At 37.9% G+C, this 21,916-nt stretch overlaps 1 protein-coding gene across 1 annotated transcript in view; it reads left to right on the forward strand.

The window, feature by feature from the left end:
• The window catches only part of CNTNAP2 (contactin associated protein 2), a 1,234,090-nt gene that overhangs the window by 658,190 nt on the left and 553,984 nt on the right, over positions 1 to 21,916 (forward strand). The window contains exon 9 of the mRNA XM_086743072.1: positions 17,439 to 17,588. Within this exon, the coding sequence (XP_086599198.1) occupies positions 17,439 to 17,588 (150 nt within the window). The remainder of the gene's footprint in view (positions 1 to 17,438; positions 17,589 to 21,916) is intronic.

Below are 21,916 nucleotides of genomic sequence, written 5' to 3' on the forward strand. Positions count from 1 at the left end.
TGATGTTAGACCTGAACAGCTTTATCATAACCAATGTCATTAATTCAGCAGGAGCAACTTCCCCCAAAGCATGACATTTCTATGGAAACGCAGAGAAAGTTCCTCCTTCAGGCTTAGTTTATTTGAATAAACTGGAGATTCTTATGGCATAGTAGCAGTAAGAACAAATGTAACATTACAAAGATCTAAACTACATGAGGAGTCACTGAAGTTGATCCAAATTGTAAGCCTAACATGAGTATGTGAAGCTGAAATGACTTTCCTGTTGCCATGTCTTAAAAGAATGAAAGGAAACACTAAGGGCTTTGTGTGCTTTCTGATTTTCTATAGTGCTAAGAAAATCATCAGTCCTTAGTGAATGAATAACAATAATTATCAGCCTTCTGTAATAAATCAACATTTAATTACCAGTTTGACAGGTCAGAGAAGTCTAAAAAGAAGTTGGCAAATACAGACAAGAAGATTTATCGAGCTGCCCTTATTTTCTGTGTTGTTTAACCCAATCCTAAGCAAAGTGGCATGGACAGTTTTCATAAACAGCTGGCTAAATTATTTGGCACTGAATGGCTTAAAAAGCAATGTATAGAAAAATGTTTTTGGTAAAAGTGTCACATGAAGTTTTTGACCTGTACCAGTATTCCTGCCAGTAATAGATAAGGAACAAGCCATAATGAAATTTGATTTCCATTTAACACGCTTTGGAATCTCAGTATTATGTTTTTCACCAAACTAAAAGTAAAACAGCATCAGTTACAGCACCAAATTTTCAGCAAATTTTTGTTTAAAAATCCATTTCTAGATGGTCTTTGTGATATCAGGGCAAGTCATGCATGAAACAACAGATTTACTATGGTAAATATGTTTATTTACTTTGTGTTCATTTATTTACTGTGGATTTTTAGGACAATTTTAAAGCTATTGTTGTTTTATAGAATCATTAGGGTTGGAAGGACCTTTGAAGGTCATCTAGTCCAACCCCCCTGCAAGAAGCAGGGACATCTCCAACGAGATCACGTTGCTCAGAGCCTCATCCAGCCTGGCCTTGAACGTTTCTAGGAATGGGGCATCCACCACCTCTCTGGGCAACTCTCTGTTGCCACCAACACTGCAACTCTCTGTTGCAGTGTTCTACCACCCTAATTGTAAAAAAATTTATAACATATTTTATTGTTGAAATTGCTTTGTGTCAGTGATGATAAGTGGAATGGGCAAATAATTTGAAGTAAAAATAAATAGGTAGAGTTTTGAGTGTGTAACATCAATTTAAGCAACAAAATCATGTTCAGGTTTTCAGATCAGACAGTAAATGTATGTAACATTGTCTGTTGTAAAGGGATATTTTAGAGAATTTTAAAAAATGCAGCAAATCCTCAGTAGAAATAATTTCATATGCAAATTACCTGGCTTTTTGTTTACTAATTTTTGTAGCAACTTTCATGCGGTAGTTATATTAAAAAGTAACCATTTTAGATCATAATTTAAGTGTTGGGGTTTTTTTTTCCTCATTTGTCACTAGACAACCAAATATAGTATGCTATTTTTCAAACGTTACATCATTTCACAAACAGAGGCGTTTCTTGCCATGCCGGCATTCAAGAATGACAGCAAAGCAGATAGCTATAAGGTGTGTATGCTCTTATATAAAGGCTTAGACTTAAAAATAAATAGCTTTTTGTTCTTTTGGTTACTGTTTTCAGGCAGAAGGGTTTGTCAGCAGATCTCAAACAGCTGAATTAAATTTTTGATGCTCTGAATGAGAACAGACTTTCTAAGATTACTTGGTCCCAAGTCCCTCACTGGTCTACAGGCCACCAGCACGGGTACAGCTGTCAGCAGCAGCATGTATTCCTGTTACAGTGAAAAAGTTGTGCTCAGCCATGTTTAACTGACAATGTCACAAGGCCTTTAACAACAACGAACTGAATGATTTATTACAATTCAGCTTTTGAGTTGCGTAGTTCAATGATTTATCTTCATAAAATGCTAGTGACAGCCACTACTATGCATCAGAATGTTGTTAACCCAAGCAAAGTATGATGCTAAGATAATATGTTTTCATGATTTATTGACTGTGGGTCCTATAATTACTAATTATGCATATGACAGACCACCTAATGCATGAAATGCAACAGAAAATCTGCAATGAAAAATTATTATAGCAGCACAGTTCAAGTTCCTATCAAAAAGAAATTTTACAGTGAGGAGTGAGATGAAATTTTCTGACCCTAAAAACATCTATATTTGCATTAAGAATTTTTAATAAAAGCTGTAGAAAGGAAAAAAAAAAGGTAAAGATCTACCAGGTTTTAACCTCTTTATTTTCCTTTCTGGTCTCACTTGTGATCTACAGAACAATGACATTGTTAAAAGGTGAGTGGACAGAAAAAAAAATTGGAAAAGACATCTCGATTATCGATAATTCCGAAAGTGACACTTTATTCTTAAGTCTCAGATGGTGATTACTGACAAACATTTAAACTAAACTGTAAATTTCCTAATCTTTGCTAGATTTAACAACATTTCTGTCATCTTCCTTTATGTTTTTTTCCTGGTATAATTTATTCCTTTTCTTGCCTACTAGAACAAAGAAAAAATTAAATAAAATATAAAGATATTTGTAAAGTAAAAAGTAATAATCAAGCAGCTTACAATGGTAAAGAGCTTAAAAAAACTTTTGAAATGTGTATTAGTACTCCATTTCACTGTAATAAACTGTTGAACTATTAGAATGTATCATTATTCCTCCTAACAAAATACCTGAAGGAAATAGAACAGAAAACAAACTTACTATGAACAACTCTCACACTTGAGTTTGAATCTTCAGCTTGAGTGTCTTCTGTTAAAATTGAAAATAACAATACTTGCTTTAACAACTTCTGTTCCTTCCACTCACACAAAGGTCTACTGAAGTTACAGGAGCTGCATTGCAGGGCGGAAATTTGTTCTAAGATTGGCTGTGGCATAATTATTGCCTTCAGTGATGGCAGTTCCAGTTTCTAATGAAGTCAAGGTTCATTTATTACCCCCAAGACTAAGTTAGCTTTGGAGACCTTGCAAACTTGAGCCACGTTCTTCCCTTCCCTTCCCTGCACACACAGAGCTTCCATTAACTGTAAGGGTAACTGCATATGTAAAGTTACTGGATGTCTTTTGAGTATGTGTGTTTTGCAATGGAGCCCTTGATCAGACCCTACCTTAACAGATGTAATTGTTCAGAAGTATTTTTGTTTTATTAGATACCATTTATCAAGTACTATATTTTTACCTCGTGAAGAACTAATTTTAAAAAATATGTTTTATTTATTACATTCCATGTGCAAACTACAAACCAGTAAGGCTTGATCTTATAAAGAAATATTCTCTTATGTCATAATAGTAGTAGATGTATTTCTTACTAGTGAATCTCAGTGTCTCTGTTTTACAGAGATCTCCTGTTTTAATTTAGCTATACATAGAACATAATGGGACAGATTCAACACCAATGTTGAGAGATTTGCTTGTCTAGGTCCTTCTGGTGTGCTCACTTTAAGGAAAAGGCATACCTGCCCATACCTACTGTCCTAACTCAGAGTCCCATCACACACTTAAATATGTAAAATAGGTAAGTAGATCTGAGATAAATATTATCTCAGATCATTTTTCAAAGTATCTAGATTTCTGAAAAATGCCTCCTAAGTGTAAACCTAAATCCAAAGCAGAAAACTCTCTTCAGTGCTATCGATATCTGTGCTTTATGCGTAAGTATAGGAAGAACTCTTCAAAATAGCTGTTATGTATACTTATTTGTAGCACAGGCGGTGATGTTAGTATGTTGCTTGGGTTTTGACAATAATTATGTTGAGGTGAGCATTGGAAATTACTGATTAAAGAATAATACTTTAAGTCAGAGTTGTGATGACCACAAAGGGACAAAATAGACACTTGATAGGTAACGCAATTTTGTATATAATGTAAAGAATGCAGTATTTATAATTTTCCTAGCTATGCCTTTGTTGTTTTAAAATGTTTTGCTCCCATCATGCATTTTTCTGTAGAGCAAGGTTTTAAGGAGACTGAACTGTGAATAAAATTCAGAAGGGGTTATAAAAATACAGTTTTTGTACTCACACATAAGGAGAGGCAAATACTGAACAAAGGTCAAAGTTACAAAGCAAAGAATAGACAGTTTAGTTAAACAAATTTACTTCAAGCTCAGGAGGTATTAACTTACTGCAGGTTGATTCTCTCACTGTCAGAACAGATTTGGTAATTATGAGTGGGTACAGTATATATAAATTGCATTGGGAGCAAATTCTTTTCTAATGAAATCTAGTAGCAATTGTAATGGGGAAAAGGTACTGCCTCTCCGTTACAATGATTTGAATTGTCGGAGACTGGTAAGTGTGAAAGATACTGCAGCTCATCTAAGCTAGCTCCCTGAAAATTTAGGGATTTTCCATATGCTAGCCTAAATTATCAGCTGGCATGGATGTAAATATGATTTTTTTATTATTTTTTAGGCACAAGATTTTAAAGTTATGTTGATAATATCACCATTTCAGATCCCTTAATCCCTTTGTTACTAACTAGCAGATACACGTATGAAGCGCATGTGAGGTACACATCACTGTTTGTGTTTCTCCCATGCCAGCTTTCCCAGTGTCCTACTAGTTGTATTGCCAGGGCTGTTCTATTCCTGGCTGTCCTCCATTAGAGCTGGTGGAGTCAGTCTGGATTTCAAAGGTAGCATTTCTAGCACCCACTCTGGGCCACAAGAGCTCCATTAGAGCTGGTGGATTCAGTCTGGATTTCAAAGGTAGCGTTTCTAGCACCCACTGCTGGAGCAGTGCTCAGCTCTGATCTCACTGCTGTGCTGAACGATCCACCTCTGTGCACCTGTATTTGAAAGAATTGCCTTTCCTCTCTCATCAGATGTGGGCTGGAATTGTTCCTCATTTTCTAGGAGTCTGGGGAGTCTTTACTGAAATTCAGAGTTCATCTAACACTGTGGTAAGGAGCAGCAAAACAAAGAAATGTGTATTTGAAGAACAGATAGTATGATACATTTTCAAAGGTGTAAGGCTTCGTCATTTAAACTACACACTCCTCTGTCAACTCCTAGTGAAAGGCACAGATGAGAGGAAATGCTGCCAAATTGAACTGCCAGAGAAACACAGCAGCTGAAGACATTTTCAAGTTTCTTTACTTCTTTTATGCTGAAAGTTTGCTTTCATTAGATATTTCCTCCTAAATGAATGCATGAAATAATACACTTTTAAAACCTAGGACAAAGTTCATGGACAGAGTCAGAGTACATGCTTTCTTGACTTCAAAGTATAACTTGCATTATCCAAGAGCAGTCTGTGAAAGGCAATATTCATAGAATCATAGAATCATAGAATCATAGAATGGTTAGGGTTGGAAGGGACCTTCAAAGGTCATCTAGTCCAACCCCTCTGCAAGGAGCAGGGACATCCCCAACTAGATCAGGTTGCTCAGAGCCCTGTCAAACCTGGCCTTGAACGTTTCCAGGGATGGGGCCTCCACCACCTTTCTGGGCAACCTGTTCCAGTGTTCTACAACTCGCATTGTAAAAAATTTTTTCCTAATATCCAATCTAAATCTATCTCCCTCTATTTTAAAACCACTACCCATCGTCCTATCGCAACAGGCCCTACTGAATAGCCTGTCCACATCTTTCTTATAGGCCCCCTTGAGGTACTGGAAGACCTCTATAAGGTCTCCCCAGAGCCTCCTCTTCTCCAGGCTGAACAGCCCCAACTCTCTCAGCCTGTCCTCATAGGAGAGGTGCTCCAGCCCTCTGATCATCTTCGTGGCCCTCCTCTGGACCTTCTCCAACTGGTCCATGTCCTTCTTATGTTGGGGGCTCCAGAACTGGACACAGTACTCCAGGTGGGGTCTCACCAGGGCAGAGTAGAGGGGCAGAATCACCTCCCTCGACCTGCTGGCCACTCTCCTCTTGATGCAGCCCAGGATGCGGTTGGCCTTCTGGGCCACAAGAGCACATTGCTGGCTCATGTTGAGCTTCTCGTCCACCAGCACTCCCAAGTCCTTCTCCTCAGGGCTGCTCTCCATCCATTCTCCGCCCAGCCTGTATTTGTGCCTGGGATTGCCACAACAGTAAAATGCAAAGCAATCCTGCAATGCTAGCATTTTAGTTATGTTTTTATGGTTTTCTTAGAAAACCACTGCCTAAGGTCGAAATATTTTTATTGTGGTTTGTTTGAAACAGAGAGCACCTGCTACTGTGCTCTTAACAAAGACAACATAATGTTGAAAAAAAAATAGTTATAATAGATTTTTTGAAGAGATCATTATATTAAGATTTCACTCTTGTTCACTAAGAATTTTATTCCTTTTTTTTTTTTTTCTGTTGCCTTTCTGGTTTTGAAAAACATATACCTACTTAACACAAATGAAAAATTAATCTGTTCTAGCAAATACATGCAAATGCTGGCGCAAATACATTCTTCTTGGGACAGGGAGATGCCACTTGAACTTCTACCTTGCAGTAGGTCTCATATCCACCACAGTGCTATCGCAGGGTGGTATTTTATCACTTTTTTCCCTTAAGGTTTTGATACAAAAAAAACCCAGGCTTTTTTATTTTCCAGACAAGATCCCAATAACCTCAGCAAATGCTTTCAGCATTTTAGACCTGACTACATCTGCAGTAGCAAGCAGAGCAGCACAGTTCATGCTGAGACCTGAAGTCCATGCAATGTCATTTGCATACTTGTAACTGGAGCTTGTTAGTTTAATCTGAAGGAAATACAGTCCTCAGGCATTGAGACTGATATTGATACAAAGCAAGGTCCACTATGTGGGAAAATTGCAAGTTTTGAATTATATACACTCCAGTAACAAACTAAAAACTAAATGTAGTTTACATGTAAAGCTTCACCTCCATCTCCATAGGTGGCAGTCTCACCTCTGCCTAGCAAGTTCATTGGAGCAGATTCTCTTGAAAACTATGCTGAGGCACATGGAAAATAATGAGGTGACTGATGACAGCCAGCATGGCTTCACTAAGGGCAAATCGTGCCTGACCAATTTAGTGACCTTCTACAATGGGGTTACAGCATTGGTGGATAAAGGACAAGCAACTGATGTCATCTACCTGGACTTGTGCAAAGCATTTGACAGTGTTCTGCGTGACATTCTTGTCTCTAAACTGGAGAGACATGGATTTGACAAACGTACCACTGAGTGGATAAGGAATCGGTTGGATGGGCGCATTCGAAGAGTTGTGGTCAATGGGTCAATGTCCAGGTGGAGACCAATGACAAGTCGCATTCCTCAGGAGTTGTTATTGAGACTGGCCCTGTTCAACATCTTTGTCGGCAACATGGACAGCAGAATAGAGTGCACCGTCAGCAAGTTTGCCAATGGCACGAAGCTGTGTGGTGTTGTTGACATGTTGGTGGGGAGGGATGCTGTCCAGAGGGACCTTGACAGGCTGGAGATGTGGGCCTGTGAGAACCTGATGAAGTTCAGCCAGGCCAAGTGCAAGGTTCTGCACATGGGTTGGGGCAATCCCAGGCACAAATACAGGCTGCGCAGAGAATGGATTGAGAGCAGCCCTGAGAAGAAGGACTTGGGAGCGTTGGTTGATGAGAAGCTCAACGAGACCCATCAATGTGCGTTTGCAGCCCGGAAAGCCAACTGTATCCTGGACTGCATCAAAAGAAGCATGGCCAGCAGGTTGAGGGAGGTGATTCTCCCCCTCTACTCTATTCTCATGAGATCTCTCCTGGGCTACCCAACATAAGGAGGACATGGACCTGTTTGAGCGAGTCCAGGGAAGGGCCATGAAGATGATCAGAGGGCTGGAGCAGTTCTCCAATCAGGACAGGCTGAGAGAGTTGAGGTTGTTCAGCCTGGAGAAGAGAAGGCTCCCGGGAGACCTTATAGCGGTCTTCCAGTACCTAAAGGGGCCTACAAAAAAGCTGGAGAGGGACTTTTAACAAGGGCATGTAGTGATAGGACAAGGGGCAATGGCTTTAAACAGAAAGAGGGTAGATTTAGATTAGATATAAGACAGAAATTCTTCACTGTGGAGGTGGTGAGGCACTGGAATGGGTTGCACAGAGGAGCTGTGGATGCCTCCTCCCTGGCAGTGTTCAAGGCCAGATTGAATGGGGCTTTGAGTGACCTGGTCCAGCGGAAGGTGTCCCTGCCCATGGCAGGGAGGATGGAACTAGCTCATCTTTAAGGTCCCTTCCATCCCAAACCATTCTATGATTCCATGATTTTAAAATTCTACGATTCATGCACAAAACTGCCTTCTGCTGTGCAGAGTTTATGGCTGCAGAACTGGACTAATGCAAGGTTAAGTCCAGTCTCAAGGTGTCATTAATAGGGTCTCAACCACAGCATGAACAGTCATTCAAAGAGAATCAGTCTTCAGATGTGACATTATCTGTTTCTGGCAGTGGAGTATTCCAAGTTTAAAGAATAAATTATTTAATGTAGTTTGAATTTAATGATCATGAAGAAACACTGATTCATTGGTCATTGGTATTTACTAGATTTTGTCCACACGTAGTATTTTTTTTCCGATGAGGAGCAGTGGGTTTGCTTTTTCTATGGTTTATGCTTCTGTAACAGAGGCAGAGGTTCAGCCAAATCCTTGTAAATAGTGCTACACTGTGTTTAGAAGAAAAAGTGCAATGTTTCTACTATTTATTAAGTGAGGCATATGTACAATGAAGATAAAATGATGAAAAGGATTTTTGTATAATAGGATTAAGACATGAAAAGGGCTGCTATGTGAATTGTCTTTCAGAAAATCTTGTGCCTAAAGCTTTGTATATCTTCTAAACAGAAGCATAATGCAAGTTTTACAGGTGCTGATTTAAAAGTATTGCCAAATGAACAACATAAAGCTATTTTAGTGTACCACAAGTGCAGTGATAAAGCTTGATCACATCTTCCCCTGTCATATGCTTCAAGCTCTCAATCATGCATTGATGACTGCTAGAAAATGTGCATCAAAAGAACAGTTTGGATGTCTGAGACATATTTAGGCCCCAGTTTGTCAGATGTGCACAGCTTTTATACCCTTGAGCAATCTACTAAAGCATGTTTTTAAATATTATTGTTGATTCAGAGTCAACACTAGGATGTTTGTCTCAGGCATTTCAATATCAAAACAAAGTTACATTTGATTTTTGCTGTTGGTCAGAAAATGTCAATTTACCTTTAATCACATGTGGTTTTTTTTCTGCTGTTTGAACGTGCTTTTTCTTACCAACATAATTCTCCCCACCAAGAACTGTTTTGCTTGTAATTAAGTATTCTGTTTAAGCGAAAGTGAAAGTGTTCAAATTGGGCACATGTGAGAAAGTCTAGGGAAATAAGAATTAGTCTATGCTCCTTTTCATGGAATACTTCAGTGTTATGAAATTAAAAGTTACAGATTCACTTTTGTCACCTGTCTAGAATATCTAGTTATTTTATTTTTATATATTATTTATTCAGCATGAATGTGGAAAGAATAGGCACTATCTCTGTCATACTTTTGTGGATATCTGAACTTGATTAGTCCAAAGATAAGATAAAGTGAAGTAGGTTACTTGCTGTATTTTCATAATTTAGCCATCTAAATATTAAATATACAGTAAATATTATAAATAATTGTAGTGATACACAAGGGCTTCAAATTCAAAAAGGCCTCCCCCAAAAAAGCTAAAGAAATATATCTAATATGGATAAAAGTGACAGAAAAATAGTCATAAACTAGGTTTCATAAGATGAAGAGGAAAGTTCTGGTTAGCTCACTTAAATCAAATATTAACATGCAGAGCATATAAAAATAATAATAACTCAGTGCACGATGGTATGTGGCAGATGAATGTTAAAACTATAAAATGAAGTTAAAGCTTTATGAATACAATGCTGTTTCTAAGATGTTTTATTTCTTACAATTTACAAGAAAAAAAAAGAAAAAGAAATGTAAACCTTTTCTTGAAAAAATCTGGAGGTTTCTTATATGAAATGTGTATGTAGGATAAAGAGTATTTAAATTTTCAGTTTTGGTAATGATCATTGAGATTATTTTAAATTTAAGAATAGATTAGATTTTGTATTAGCATACTGTAGTTTTAAGTAAAGAAAGAAAGTCAATTGTGTTCTATGTACTCTTAGATGTAGATAACTGTTTTCAAGTCTAAAAGATGATTATACGTTATCTGGATATGGGCTACAATGCCCTTATACTAATCATAGCGTTACTGGTTAAAAAATAGGTAAAGCTACATGCTGATCTGGAAAGAGTTTTGAGGAAGTTAAGAAGTTATACTAAGTAATTGATGTGCAGCTATAGTCTATTTCTTAGTAAAGATTAATCCTGGAGCCATTCATTGAGATTATTACCATTAAGCATGTAAAAAATGCTGGGCACCAGATTGTATTATTAGAGCCAACATTTTCTGACATGACATGGACTAGAAGAGAGGAAGAGGGCAGTGGAAAAAGGTGTCTGTTCATTAACAACAGCATCCTTTCTGCAAGCTGAAACACATATAGGGATTTCCAGGTCTATATATTTTCGTATCTAAGGCACAATAACAATACAATTTTTTTTTTCCCTGAGAATAAAGAATGTGAGAAGAAGAGTAGTGAGAGGAGAGGAAAAGACTGTGCTTGAAAAGCTAAAATTGTTTCAGTACTTGCATGCGATTCTGCAAGTATCTAAGCTTAGAATTTGCAAGACATTATTTTTCTGTCATTCAAGTGCAAACAGTCCTTCATTTGATTTTACTAGTTGCAGTAAAAGACAGAACAATCATTATGAGTTTGACCATTATTTGCCAGGTTTATGGTCTATTTCATTGAAATCATCAGTAGTCAAGACTTTCGTAAAAAAAAGGTTTGAATATTTTAAAGAGTCTGCAGCATTGTAGTTGTACATATTTGCTGTATTTTCAATTTAATGTGCAACAGTGTTAACTATGGAAATAGGAAAATTACCTACTTTTTTGTTTGTGGTTTTTGTTTTTTTAAATACAACTTATATATACAAAATTAGAGATGTATTTAATGATAAATGTTAATCTTTTTCTTCTGGCATTAACTTGCAGGGGAAACCCAGTATACATAAAATATCACCACTGGTCAAAATTTTAGCATGTTTCCAACTACTCACCTTAAAAAAGAACCCTGAGCTTAAACATCAGGAGAAAATTTGCCATAACTGTTTCGGGGTTTTTTGGAGAACAGTATTTTCTATCATTAAAATCCCTTCAAGGACTGCATTTGCCACTATCTTAGCTTACTGATCATCTGGATAGTCGAAAGGAAATAAAACTAAAAATGAAAAAGACTTTTCTGAATCAGAAATCCTAAAACAGATTGTATAGTTAGATAGCTTAGTGCATGAACTATCTAAAATATTACCACGGGAAGAGCTGTGGTTTTGTTTTTGCAGTTTAAAAATACAATTATCTAAACAGAGAAAAGCATGGCTCTTGTAATTACATCCAGGTGAATTTTTTTTTTCTGATTTAATATTAACGGCATATATTGCTGTGTATTTGAACACAGCTGAATGTTTCAAACAAGTATCATTGGCTTGTTTTCTTATACTCAGAAATATTGGTGCAAAGTTGTACTGAATTAGTAAGGGATTAGGCAGGAATAGCAACTGCAACACCTTCCTCAGATGAAACGTGCTGCTAGCTGGCTGAAGTGAAAGCAGTGACAAACAACTCTCTCCATCTGCCTTCAGCCTCAGACAGAATGGGTCTTGCCATCAGCAGAGAAACTTTGACTGGACTTCTAGTTTACTAGATTATGGAGTGTTGTAGTTTAGCCCTGCTCAGGACCAGACTACGCAGTCTCTCTCTCACTCCCCCCACCCTCTGAGGAAAGAGGGAGAGATAATATAAGAAAAAAAGGCTTGAGGTTTGAGATCCACACAGTCATTGCTGAATACCCAAGAAAGCCTCCCTGCAGCACCTCTGAGGCTTGTTCATGTATCTGTTCCCTGTTCTGCTCTGGAGTCCCCTCATCCTGAGTATTGAGGGTTTCATTTCCTAATAAGAATTTACAAGAAATTACAATATAAGATATTTACTACAACAGTAGGAACTAAAGACCAGTATGCAGCCGCATATCCTTACATTGCTTCAGTGATTCATGGAGTGCTAATGATACTATTCTGTCCCTGTTTTATTCTTAAACATTTTAACTGAATTTTATGTTAGTCATATATCAAAATTACAATGAGGTTCTGTTCTGATGTAGCAGATGTTATGCTGTTGAATTCAGAAGAATTTTGTCCTTGTATATCAGCAGCCTGTAAAATCTATCACTCATTAATAGCCCCTGCATGGATCAGTATCTTCTATGGGAAGATTTGATCACACAAGATTAACTGTAGAAGCATTTGAGATTTTTGCTACAAGAGTTTTTTTTCAAAGCATAACTCAACCAGATATTATCTAAGTTCCCCATTATGTATTAAACTTTTATACTTTTTTTTTATTCATTAATCTAGTCCTTCTTCTGTGTCTGTAATAAGCAAAACATCTATTTCTTCTTGTTCAATCAAAGTGCCTACCTCAAGAGTCCTACTTTTAAAAGAATGTCATTTAAATAGAAATCCTAGATAGGGAGAATGCATTTCATTAACATATTTAATTTACATATGAAGCCAGCTTTTCCAGAATTCAGCAGGGAATTTGTGGTGGCAGTAGTATGTCTTTCTTTTTTTTTTTCTCAACTCCTATACCAGAAAGTTGCAGTAAGAAAAAAAGAATGCAAATAAATATATGTATCAGCTCAGATGAGAGAGATTAAACTGCAATGAGAAACCATCATCATGCATTTGGGATGTGGTCTTTTCTAAACATTCTAGCTGAATCTTCTTTTAATAGAAAGAGCCATATTCTACTCTGAATATTGAGTCCTGGTTTAGAGAAAGTTCTCAGTTAAGCCTGACGTTTATAAATCCAAGCAGAAATAATTCCTCAGTATGCATAAGGCATGTAATAAAATTTGACAATAAAAATAGCTCTTGCAGCTGTACAAACTTATCCCATATGGGAGAATATACCATGTATACCACTAACAATGTAAGTCACTGGAACAGAGCATTATCACATTAAGAAAGGAAGGTTGACACTACTGCCTCCAAAACTTATGTAAATAAAAAGCAGGTAAAAGCAGTGGCAGAGAAAGAAGGTGCTCTTAGTTACAGCACTGGGGAGCACAATTCTGTAAAGACATTTGTGAGCACTTGCTGAGTGCTAGTGCAACCCTCATTAGCATTCATAGGTAAACTCTGCAGAAAAATGCAGAAGTAAAAAGGTTTCTAAGTAAATGTAGAATTGCACTTGAATTTTTGTAGCAACTTTGAGCCAGAACAGTTGGGAAAGTTACTGTCATACTGTAAAGCTCCATAAGGATGATTAGTACATGTAGCTGAGAAGAGGACAGCCTTAAATCGTGATCATTTTGTGGTCAATACTGTGAAGAGTTCACAAAGCAGAAACAGTGTGATCTTTCAGGAACTGACAGAAATGATGCCAGCTTGCAGGGGCTAATATTTTTAATACAGGCAAAACACGAGTGCTTCTCCAATCATGCCTCTAGAAAGCAGGTTATAGACAGGAATGTGACCCCTTATTATATTTTGGTAAATATTGTGCACACAGAGAGAATGCATGGAATTAGTTTTGCTGGTAACCTGCAGCTGTCCTCATGCTCTAACTTCTATTCAGTCTGCCCAGCAGACCCACCTGCTCCACTGGTCCGCCTGCTTCTTGCCTTTAGTCTTTGCAGTGTTCAGTTTTTCAGTGTGGTACTGGTAAGCTTGGGGTATTTGCCTTCACTGGGCGCTGGGAGAGCATACCACAGACACTAGCAAGAAGCAACCGTGCAGTTCTTAGACTAGCATATTGCACGCCATTTCCAGTTGTTCACACTTGCTGGGGCTGAGGGGCCGGGCTGTGCTCTGCGGTGGGGATGCCGGAGCCGGCCTGAACCGGCTGTGACCGGCACAGGGCAGCCCTGGCCTCACCTCACCTGACAGAGAGCACAGAGGCAGCAGAGCCCTGCCAGCACCTGGGCAGCTCCATCAGGTAAAGTTTTCTGTGTATGTTTGTATCTAACTCTGTTTCAACTGGCTAGAAGGTTTTGTCTATTTGGTGAATGATCTCAAAGAAAAAAAAAAGTTTGAAAGCACTAACAGCAGTGGCCATGAAAGTTACTACTGTGAAAGCTTTAAGACAGAGATATTTGCCATATAAATTCACCAGACGCCACTGCAAATTCAGTCCAGGAGCAAGAGAAAAACAGTGGTGTTTTGGAAGCTCGTGGGAGGTGGACATGTTTGGAAGAACACCCTGGAGGTGTGACATCATTTCTCTAGTCGCAGTTTATTAAGGTATAATAAATTATACCAGAAACTGTATGAAAATATATATATATTCATATATATACACACACACACACATATATATATATTCTGTTATTTGATATAATATAAATGGTGGTGCAAGGTAGGCTAACAATTTCTTGCCTAATGTCCTGTTGTTTCTTGGTTTCTGCAATATCCTCAGTTCCAGAAAATGCTTTAGATATACCTCCCTCATGCTGCTGTTTTTGTCCCTTGTGTTGTAATAGACTAAGTTTTAATTTTGTCCAGAAGTCTCTAATTGTTGTTACTTAGTTCAAGGCAATACTGAATACCTCAATTAAAAAATGAAATAGATTTTTTAATGTTAGGTTGTCTCAAGCTGGAAAACTGTGATTTTAAGTATGATCTGATAAACTTCAGTTGTAGTTACGTACACTGTAACAATTTTGGTTTGGAACTCTGTAACAATGTGTATCTTCCTTTCTGAGTTTATTATCAGTAGAAATTAATTTTATCTCAGTTTAATTATGTGTTTTTCTGTTTTTTCTTTCTTTGACAAATTAATGAAAATGAGAAAAGAGCTTACAAACAAAACTTTTATCATGTTTAGTGTATTAGATCTTTCATCTATTCTTACACTAGATTGAACAAGCTCTGGCAAAAACATTTCTTATTGATATATTTTTTAAGATGCTTCTGCCACTTTTATTCACACGAATGACTATTTGTCATAGTTTAGACCCGCACAGAACCAAGCTACGCAGTCTCTCTCTCACTCTCCCCACCCTCCAAGGGAATAGGGAGAGATAATGTAAGAAAAAAGGCTCAAGTTTTGAGATAAGGACAGGGAGAGATCCTTAAAGTTGCAATTATGGGCAAAACAGACTCAACTAGGGGAAAAACTATTTTTTTTTATTATTAAAACCAAAGCAGGATAATCAGAAAGAGAACAAGGTAACTCCCCCCGCCCCTCCCACTTCCTGGGCTTAACATTATCTCTACCTCCTTCCCCACCCTGAGCAGCACAGGGGGAAGAGGGCATGGGGGTTGTGTTCAATTCATCACATGTCGCTTTACACCGCTCCTTCCTGAGGGAAGAACTCCTCACATTCCTCCTCTGCTCCGTCAAGGGGTCCCACCCATGGGCTACAGTCCTTCGTGAAACTGCTCCGGCGCGGGTCATCTCTTCCACAGGGTGCAGTCCCTCCAGAACAGCTGCCCCAGCATGGGGCCTCCACAGGCCACAGCCTCCTGCAGGCCTCCACCTGCCCCAGTGTGGGGTCCTCCATGGGCTGCAGGTGGATCTCTGCCCCTCCATGGACCTCCATGGGCTGCAGGGGGACAGCCTGGCCCACCATGATCATCACCACAGGCTGCAGGGGAATCTTGGCCAGGAGCAGTATTACTCCTCCCCCTCCTTCTTCACTGACTTTGGCATCTGCAGCTGTTCCTCTCACAAGAAAAATCCTTCACAATCAGCTCAGGCAGATGCCTCTCAGGTTCTCTTCACATCTCATCTCCTCTCTACTTCTTGCAGCCAGGCTGGGCTGAGTCAGGCCCAAACAGCCGCCCAGTGGAGGCCAGAGGGTGAGGCCCACAAGGCCCACGCCTTCCCCTCTCTGCCCCCACTCAGCTTCTTCACATCTTCCTTTTTTTTTTTTTTTTCCTCTTTTTCCCCTTCTTAAATATGTTTTTGCAGAGGCATTATCAGGGAATGCTGTGCTACCAGTCGGCTCGGCCTTGGCCAGCAGTGGGTCCACCCTAGGCCCAGCTGAGTCCACTGAACAAAGGGGAGCAGCTTCTTGCAGAAGTTACCACTGTACCTCCCCCTCACTAAGTAAAACCAACACACTATTCCAAGAATATTCCCAGGTATAACCTTCCATGTATTTCAGGACTTGATCTTGTATCTTAAACAAACATGTGGAAGCAGTGGGGAAAAAAAAAATTCATTACATGTTTAGGTATATTGTTTTCTGTTAATATTATTCCTTATTAATAAAAGGTAACATTCTTTTGAAGATTTTGAAAGTTTATGTTCCATTTTACTTCTGCTGATATTGTGCATCCCACTTAATTTTAGAAGCAGTTTATTGTATTGTGTTGTAGTTTATTTTGGCACATAATATTTTGCTAAGGTGGCTTAGCACCTTTATCTAGGTGGAGAAGACATCACTTATAAGAGGTGCTATAGTTTGGAATTTGCTTTTACTATACTGTTTGCTACTTACTTGCTGACCCAACATAACCTGCCAGCACAGTAATAACCAGAACAAACTAGTACTTTTTCACAGTTCTTCAATGGCAGCTCGACATGCCAGCCAAACTGGCTTCCTGACAGCTGCTGGAGACAATGTAAGAAGTATAGAAATTATGGGCTTTTTTTTTAAAGATCTGGATGAATGAACAGATCCAGCTGATTCACTGCTTCACTGCTGTCAGTATTGGGAGGATGGTGCTCCCCTAAGATTGTGGATTTTGGCGGACATTTGCTGGTTTTGCAGTGCCTCTGTGATAATGTCTTCATCTTGTGTGACTAGCCCCACATCCCAATGACAGGATTAGCTGTGAACTCACCTTCCATGTGAGCCTTTCCTCCTCCTATTTTTACTTTCCTTTTCCTTGGAAATATCTAGCTTTTGGTAAAGACAGCCATCACAAGCATAATGTTCCCTTCGGAACTTGCTACTCACCATAGTTAAATGGATTAATCAATATCTTTTCCTTCTGGATGTAATCATAGAAACAATTAAGAGATAATCTTTATTAGTAAAATATAGAATATTTGGTGGGAAAGGTGAGTGATAACATCTGTAGTTAGATAAAATTATTCCTGACAATAGGGACACTTCAGTAGTTCCAAGACTTGTATTTGTGATATAAAGTTTTTGGTTTTTTTTTTGTAATAGTTACTTTAATAACAATGCCTTGTTATCACGCTAAAATGATTTCATTTCTGCAATACCCTTCATTAAACCTTACATAATAAGCCTGGGAGAGAGACATAAAAAACACTTAAAGATAATAAATATTGGACTAAGTAAAATGTTCCAATGTGTTTTCTTCCTTATAGGCTCTGGTCTCAATGACGGGCAGTGGCATGAAGTCAGATTCCTAGCTAAGGAAAACTTTGCTGTCCTCACCATTGATGGAGATGAAGCTTCAGCTGTTCGAACAAACAGTCCTCTACAAGTAAAGACTAGAGAGAAATATTTCTTCGGAGGTAAAAAAAATATCAAAACAAATACCTGCTTAAAGTACTGTTGTGTTTTAATCTCCATAATAGGTGAAATGGAGCTCAGGATGTAATTCATTCATGTAGATCTTATACGGCTAAAATGCCTAGGTGCTACTCGTCAAAAAGTAAAATGCTAAACTTAATTTATCTTTTAAGAATCTTTTTTACACCTCCTCATCCTTGCAAAAGAAACCCTGAAAAGGTCTGTACAAGAGTCAGTCTAACTTGGAATGATTTCTCAATCTTCTCTGAACATTTCAGAAGCCATTTTATGAAAGGGGAACCTTCCATTAGTAGTTTAATTAAATGGCACTGAGAAGATAAATAAACTTATCAAGTTTGGAATCCTGAACACAAAAAATTATCGTTATTCATGACAGGTCTTAACCTTTTGCTGATTTCTGTAAGAGCTATCATCATTGTGGGTAATTAAGAAGCTCTCATAAATTGAAGCCTTAGGTGGTTCAGTATTTCTAACTATTGACAGTCCATATACTAAAAAGAGTTCTTGCAAATTGTAGCTTGAATGTTTCTTCCTTTTGTTCTTCTATGTTAGCATTTGTGAAAATTAAAACAGGCCATCAGAACTCTTGTATTTTAAAAATATATATTTAAATTTCTATATTAAAAAGCCTCTGTAGCATGCCAAAAATATTTATGATGCACTATTATCTTATAGGGGAAGGTCATTAAGGGTTTTTTAACTCAAATGTAAGTATTACTTTTTGTAATGCTAGCCAGTTGTTTTTTTTAAAAAAAATCAGTTCAGCAATGACCTGCAGTCTTTGTTAGAATTCTGGCAAGCTCAAATGCTAAGATCAAAAAAGAGTTGTAAGTTGTACTTTTGAGGTGTCCCACATATGTGAGGTTGCACATCAAAGCTTCAGGCAAAGAACACAAATTTTAAAAGTAGAATTTATCGGTGTTGAAAACTGTTTTGTTTTTTTTTTCAAACTTACAAGGTACATATCTAATCAAAATCAAATATAAATGTGATACTATAAATAGTCATTACATTACCCAAGTGATAGAAAAGTTGGTGTCATCTGAAGTATCCTAAGTAGAAAGAGAAAAAAATCCTTTCAAGATTATGTTCATTCCATTATTACCAAATTACAGCTGGTCTGTCACATGAGGTAAGCTTCCTGTGCTGCAACATGTGTCTTTTCCAATATCCTTAATTCAGCTAATGTCCTGAATAGGTTTTTTTAGCATATTGCCTGAAATAAGAGTTCTAGCAGATACATGCTAAGGGATGAAAACTATTTTGTTGTCAAAACATAGTACCTTCAATTTATCAGAACAGTCTGAGACATTCTCATTAAATGAAATTATTAAGCACACATAGGAGAAAATTAAAATAAATACCATACATAATACATCCAGTGTTACATTCTGTTAATTTTGCTAGGTAAAATCCCCAAACCATTACTGTATTTCTGCAGAGAGATCAGAGAGATTTCTTCTGAAATATCTTTTATCTCCAATTCTTTTGTTGTGAGGAATAGATGTCTAGTTTTTGCATGTAGTTTTTATACCCTTTCTAGGTCAAAATATGGGTTGATTTCTCGTCATTTCAGTTGGATTCTGAAATCTGCTTGACTTGTAGTTGTTGACGTGTACTTCATGATTCCACTATCTTTCCATTAAAAAAAAGTGTCCATGTAGGTATTGTTCTAGTGAGGTATGAAAGTCAATAATTAATTCCCTGAAGTATCGTTCCCGCATCTGTTCACCCAAATACATGTTCCTGTTGCATAAGGTATGGGTTGAAGCTTTTTTTTTTTTTCTTATTATCTTTTATAATCTGAAAGGTCATCTAAAGGTGTATCAGAAGAATAGCAGTGTCCTTACCTTTGTGTCCAGTTTTATTTCAAAACAAGGAGTCCACATTTGCAACACTGTGATTTAACATTTTAACTACCTGTGAATAGAACTAGCTGTGAGTCTGAGGAAGCTTTATTGCTGACTTGAATCTGAGGAACATGTTCATTTTAGTATGCGCCAACATGTATTGCTATATATGTTAGTTATTTTGCTGTATGTTAATTAGAGATTACTTACAACTTAAAGCCAGTGCCTGTGTGAGGCAAAGGTATTTTTGTTCTATTCCCTCTATATGTATGTGTTCCTTCCTATTTTTCTTTATAAACACTCCAGGTTGTCACAGCTAATAAATAATATTTGTAAAAAGAGGATGTAGAGGTGACAATAGTGGGGAACATCAAACCTTTGCACCACTTGGTAATTGTTAACAAAGAAGATGTTTTCATTAGTTTCATTAGGAGTACGTTCAGATAAGAAAGTGTCAGATACTTTTTTTCTGCAAATATGCATGGTTGGTTAGGAAAGGTACATCTGCCTCTTTAATTCCGAGGATATTATGTTTGGTTTTTCGCAAGCTGCCAGATGGCTAGCAGAAAGAATTATCAATCCTTTGGTGATCATAAATTTTCAATGTGAAAAGGAATCCAGTAGTTTTCTGTCCTAGAGATCTGAATAAAAGAGTTACAGGTATTTTGACTATTAAACCTCTGTATTATTAAAATTCAAACATATATCACAGATGCAGAGTTTAAGTGATCAGGTTAAAGATCAGTTTTAAGATGAAGAACCGATGTTATGATGTTCATTCCATCCCACTGCTTTATTTCTTGATCTTACAAAATACTGAGAAAACTCAGTCATAGAACCATAAAATAATAGAATAGTTGGGTTGGAAGGGACCTTAAAGATCATCTAGTCCCAGCCCCATGCCCCTGCCACTGGACCAGGTTGCTCAAAGCCCCATCCAGCCTCACCTTGAACACTTCCAGGGAGGGGACATCCACAGCTTCTTTGGGCAACCTGTTCCAATGCCTTGCCACCTTCACGGTGGAGAATTTCTTCCTTATGTTTAATCTAAACCTACTCTCTTTCAGTTCAAAGCCATTACCCATTGTCCTTTCACTACATGCCCTTGTTAAAAGTTCCTCTCCAGATTTCCTGTAGGCCCCCTTGAGGTACTGGAAGACCGCTATAAGGTCTGCCCGGAGCCTTCTCTTCTCCAGGCTGAACAAACCCAACTCTCTCAGCCTGTCCTCATAGGACTGCTGCTCCAGCCCTCTGATCATCTTTGTGGCCCTCCTCTGGACCTTCTCCAACTGGTCCGTGTCTTTCTTACATTGGGGGCTCCAGAGCTGGACGCACTACTCCAGGTGGGGTCTCACGAGAGCACAGTAGAGGGGGAGAATCACCTTCCTTGACCTGCTGGCCACACTTCTTTTGATGCAGCCCAGGATGTGGTTGAATTTGTTTTTGGAGAGCTTGTACAACATTTCTAGAAGGCTCTGAACACTCTTCTAATTTAAATTTTTCTGTTTCATCCTTGAAGGAGATACCACATGTATGCAAATGTTTGTTCTCCAAACTTTCTTTTTCCCTGTTCTCAAAATAAGTGTCTCTCTATATTCCAGTTTCCTGGTGTCAATATAGCAAATACATACTATAGACAATGGTGTTGTCTTTGCTGAAAGAAAGATTTAAAAGTTGCATTTCAGCACTGCAGTGCAATATTTTTCTCAAAAATATGTTGGAGAATTTAAAGAGAAAAGTAATTACAATAAAATAGTACTGCCCCAAATTACTAAGGTCGACACTAGGTAGACCTTTTCTGTGAAATTATCTACAACTTTTACTGTAAGAGAAGTATCACATATTTGAATTTGAATTTTTCAGACAGTGTCTATTTTTTTAAAAAAAATATCATTTTCATATATTGTTATCATAACTTTGCACTGGCGATATCCCATAATATTGCTTTTCTAATAAAATAGATAATCTATCAAAATTGGGCATGGATTAAAGATTGCGTGGACAAGAATATTACTATGCCAAATGTAATGATAAAACTTTCCAGACAAATCAGAAATATTAAGCTGAATTTTACACAAATACATTTGCAGCAACCTCTGAAAAAGTCCTTAATTTTACTCACAGTATTTTGATTAGAACTTGATTATGACTCGTTCCAGTGTGACTACGTAAATAATATGGGGGAATGCAGAGATATAGGATGGCTGTGTGTTTATTCCTGAAGTTATAAATTTTTGTACAGGCAGGAGCAAGCCTGTGGGTCAGAGTGCTCCCTCCCTCTGTGCATGCAAATGGGTACAGTAACAGTTGAACAGTGTAGACACTGAAGGCATTAACAAAAGAATAGCTCGTTTGGACACCAAGGGGCGTACTGGGCCTGGATAGTCAACCAGCTATCATATTGAGAAAGCTGGCCTTTCAGAGAAGCCAGACCTGATTGATATTCTCTCAGTTTCCCT

The sequence above is a fragment of the Chlamydotis macqueenii genome, chromosome 2, assembly GCF_036417535.1.
Source record: "Chlamydotis macqueenii isolate bChlMac1 chromosome 2, bChlMac1.mat, whole genome shotgun sequence".
NCBI classification, from domain to species: Eukaryota; Metazoa; Chordata; class Aves; order Otidiformes; family Otididae; genus Chlamydotis; species Chlamydotis macqueenii.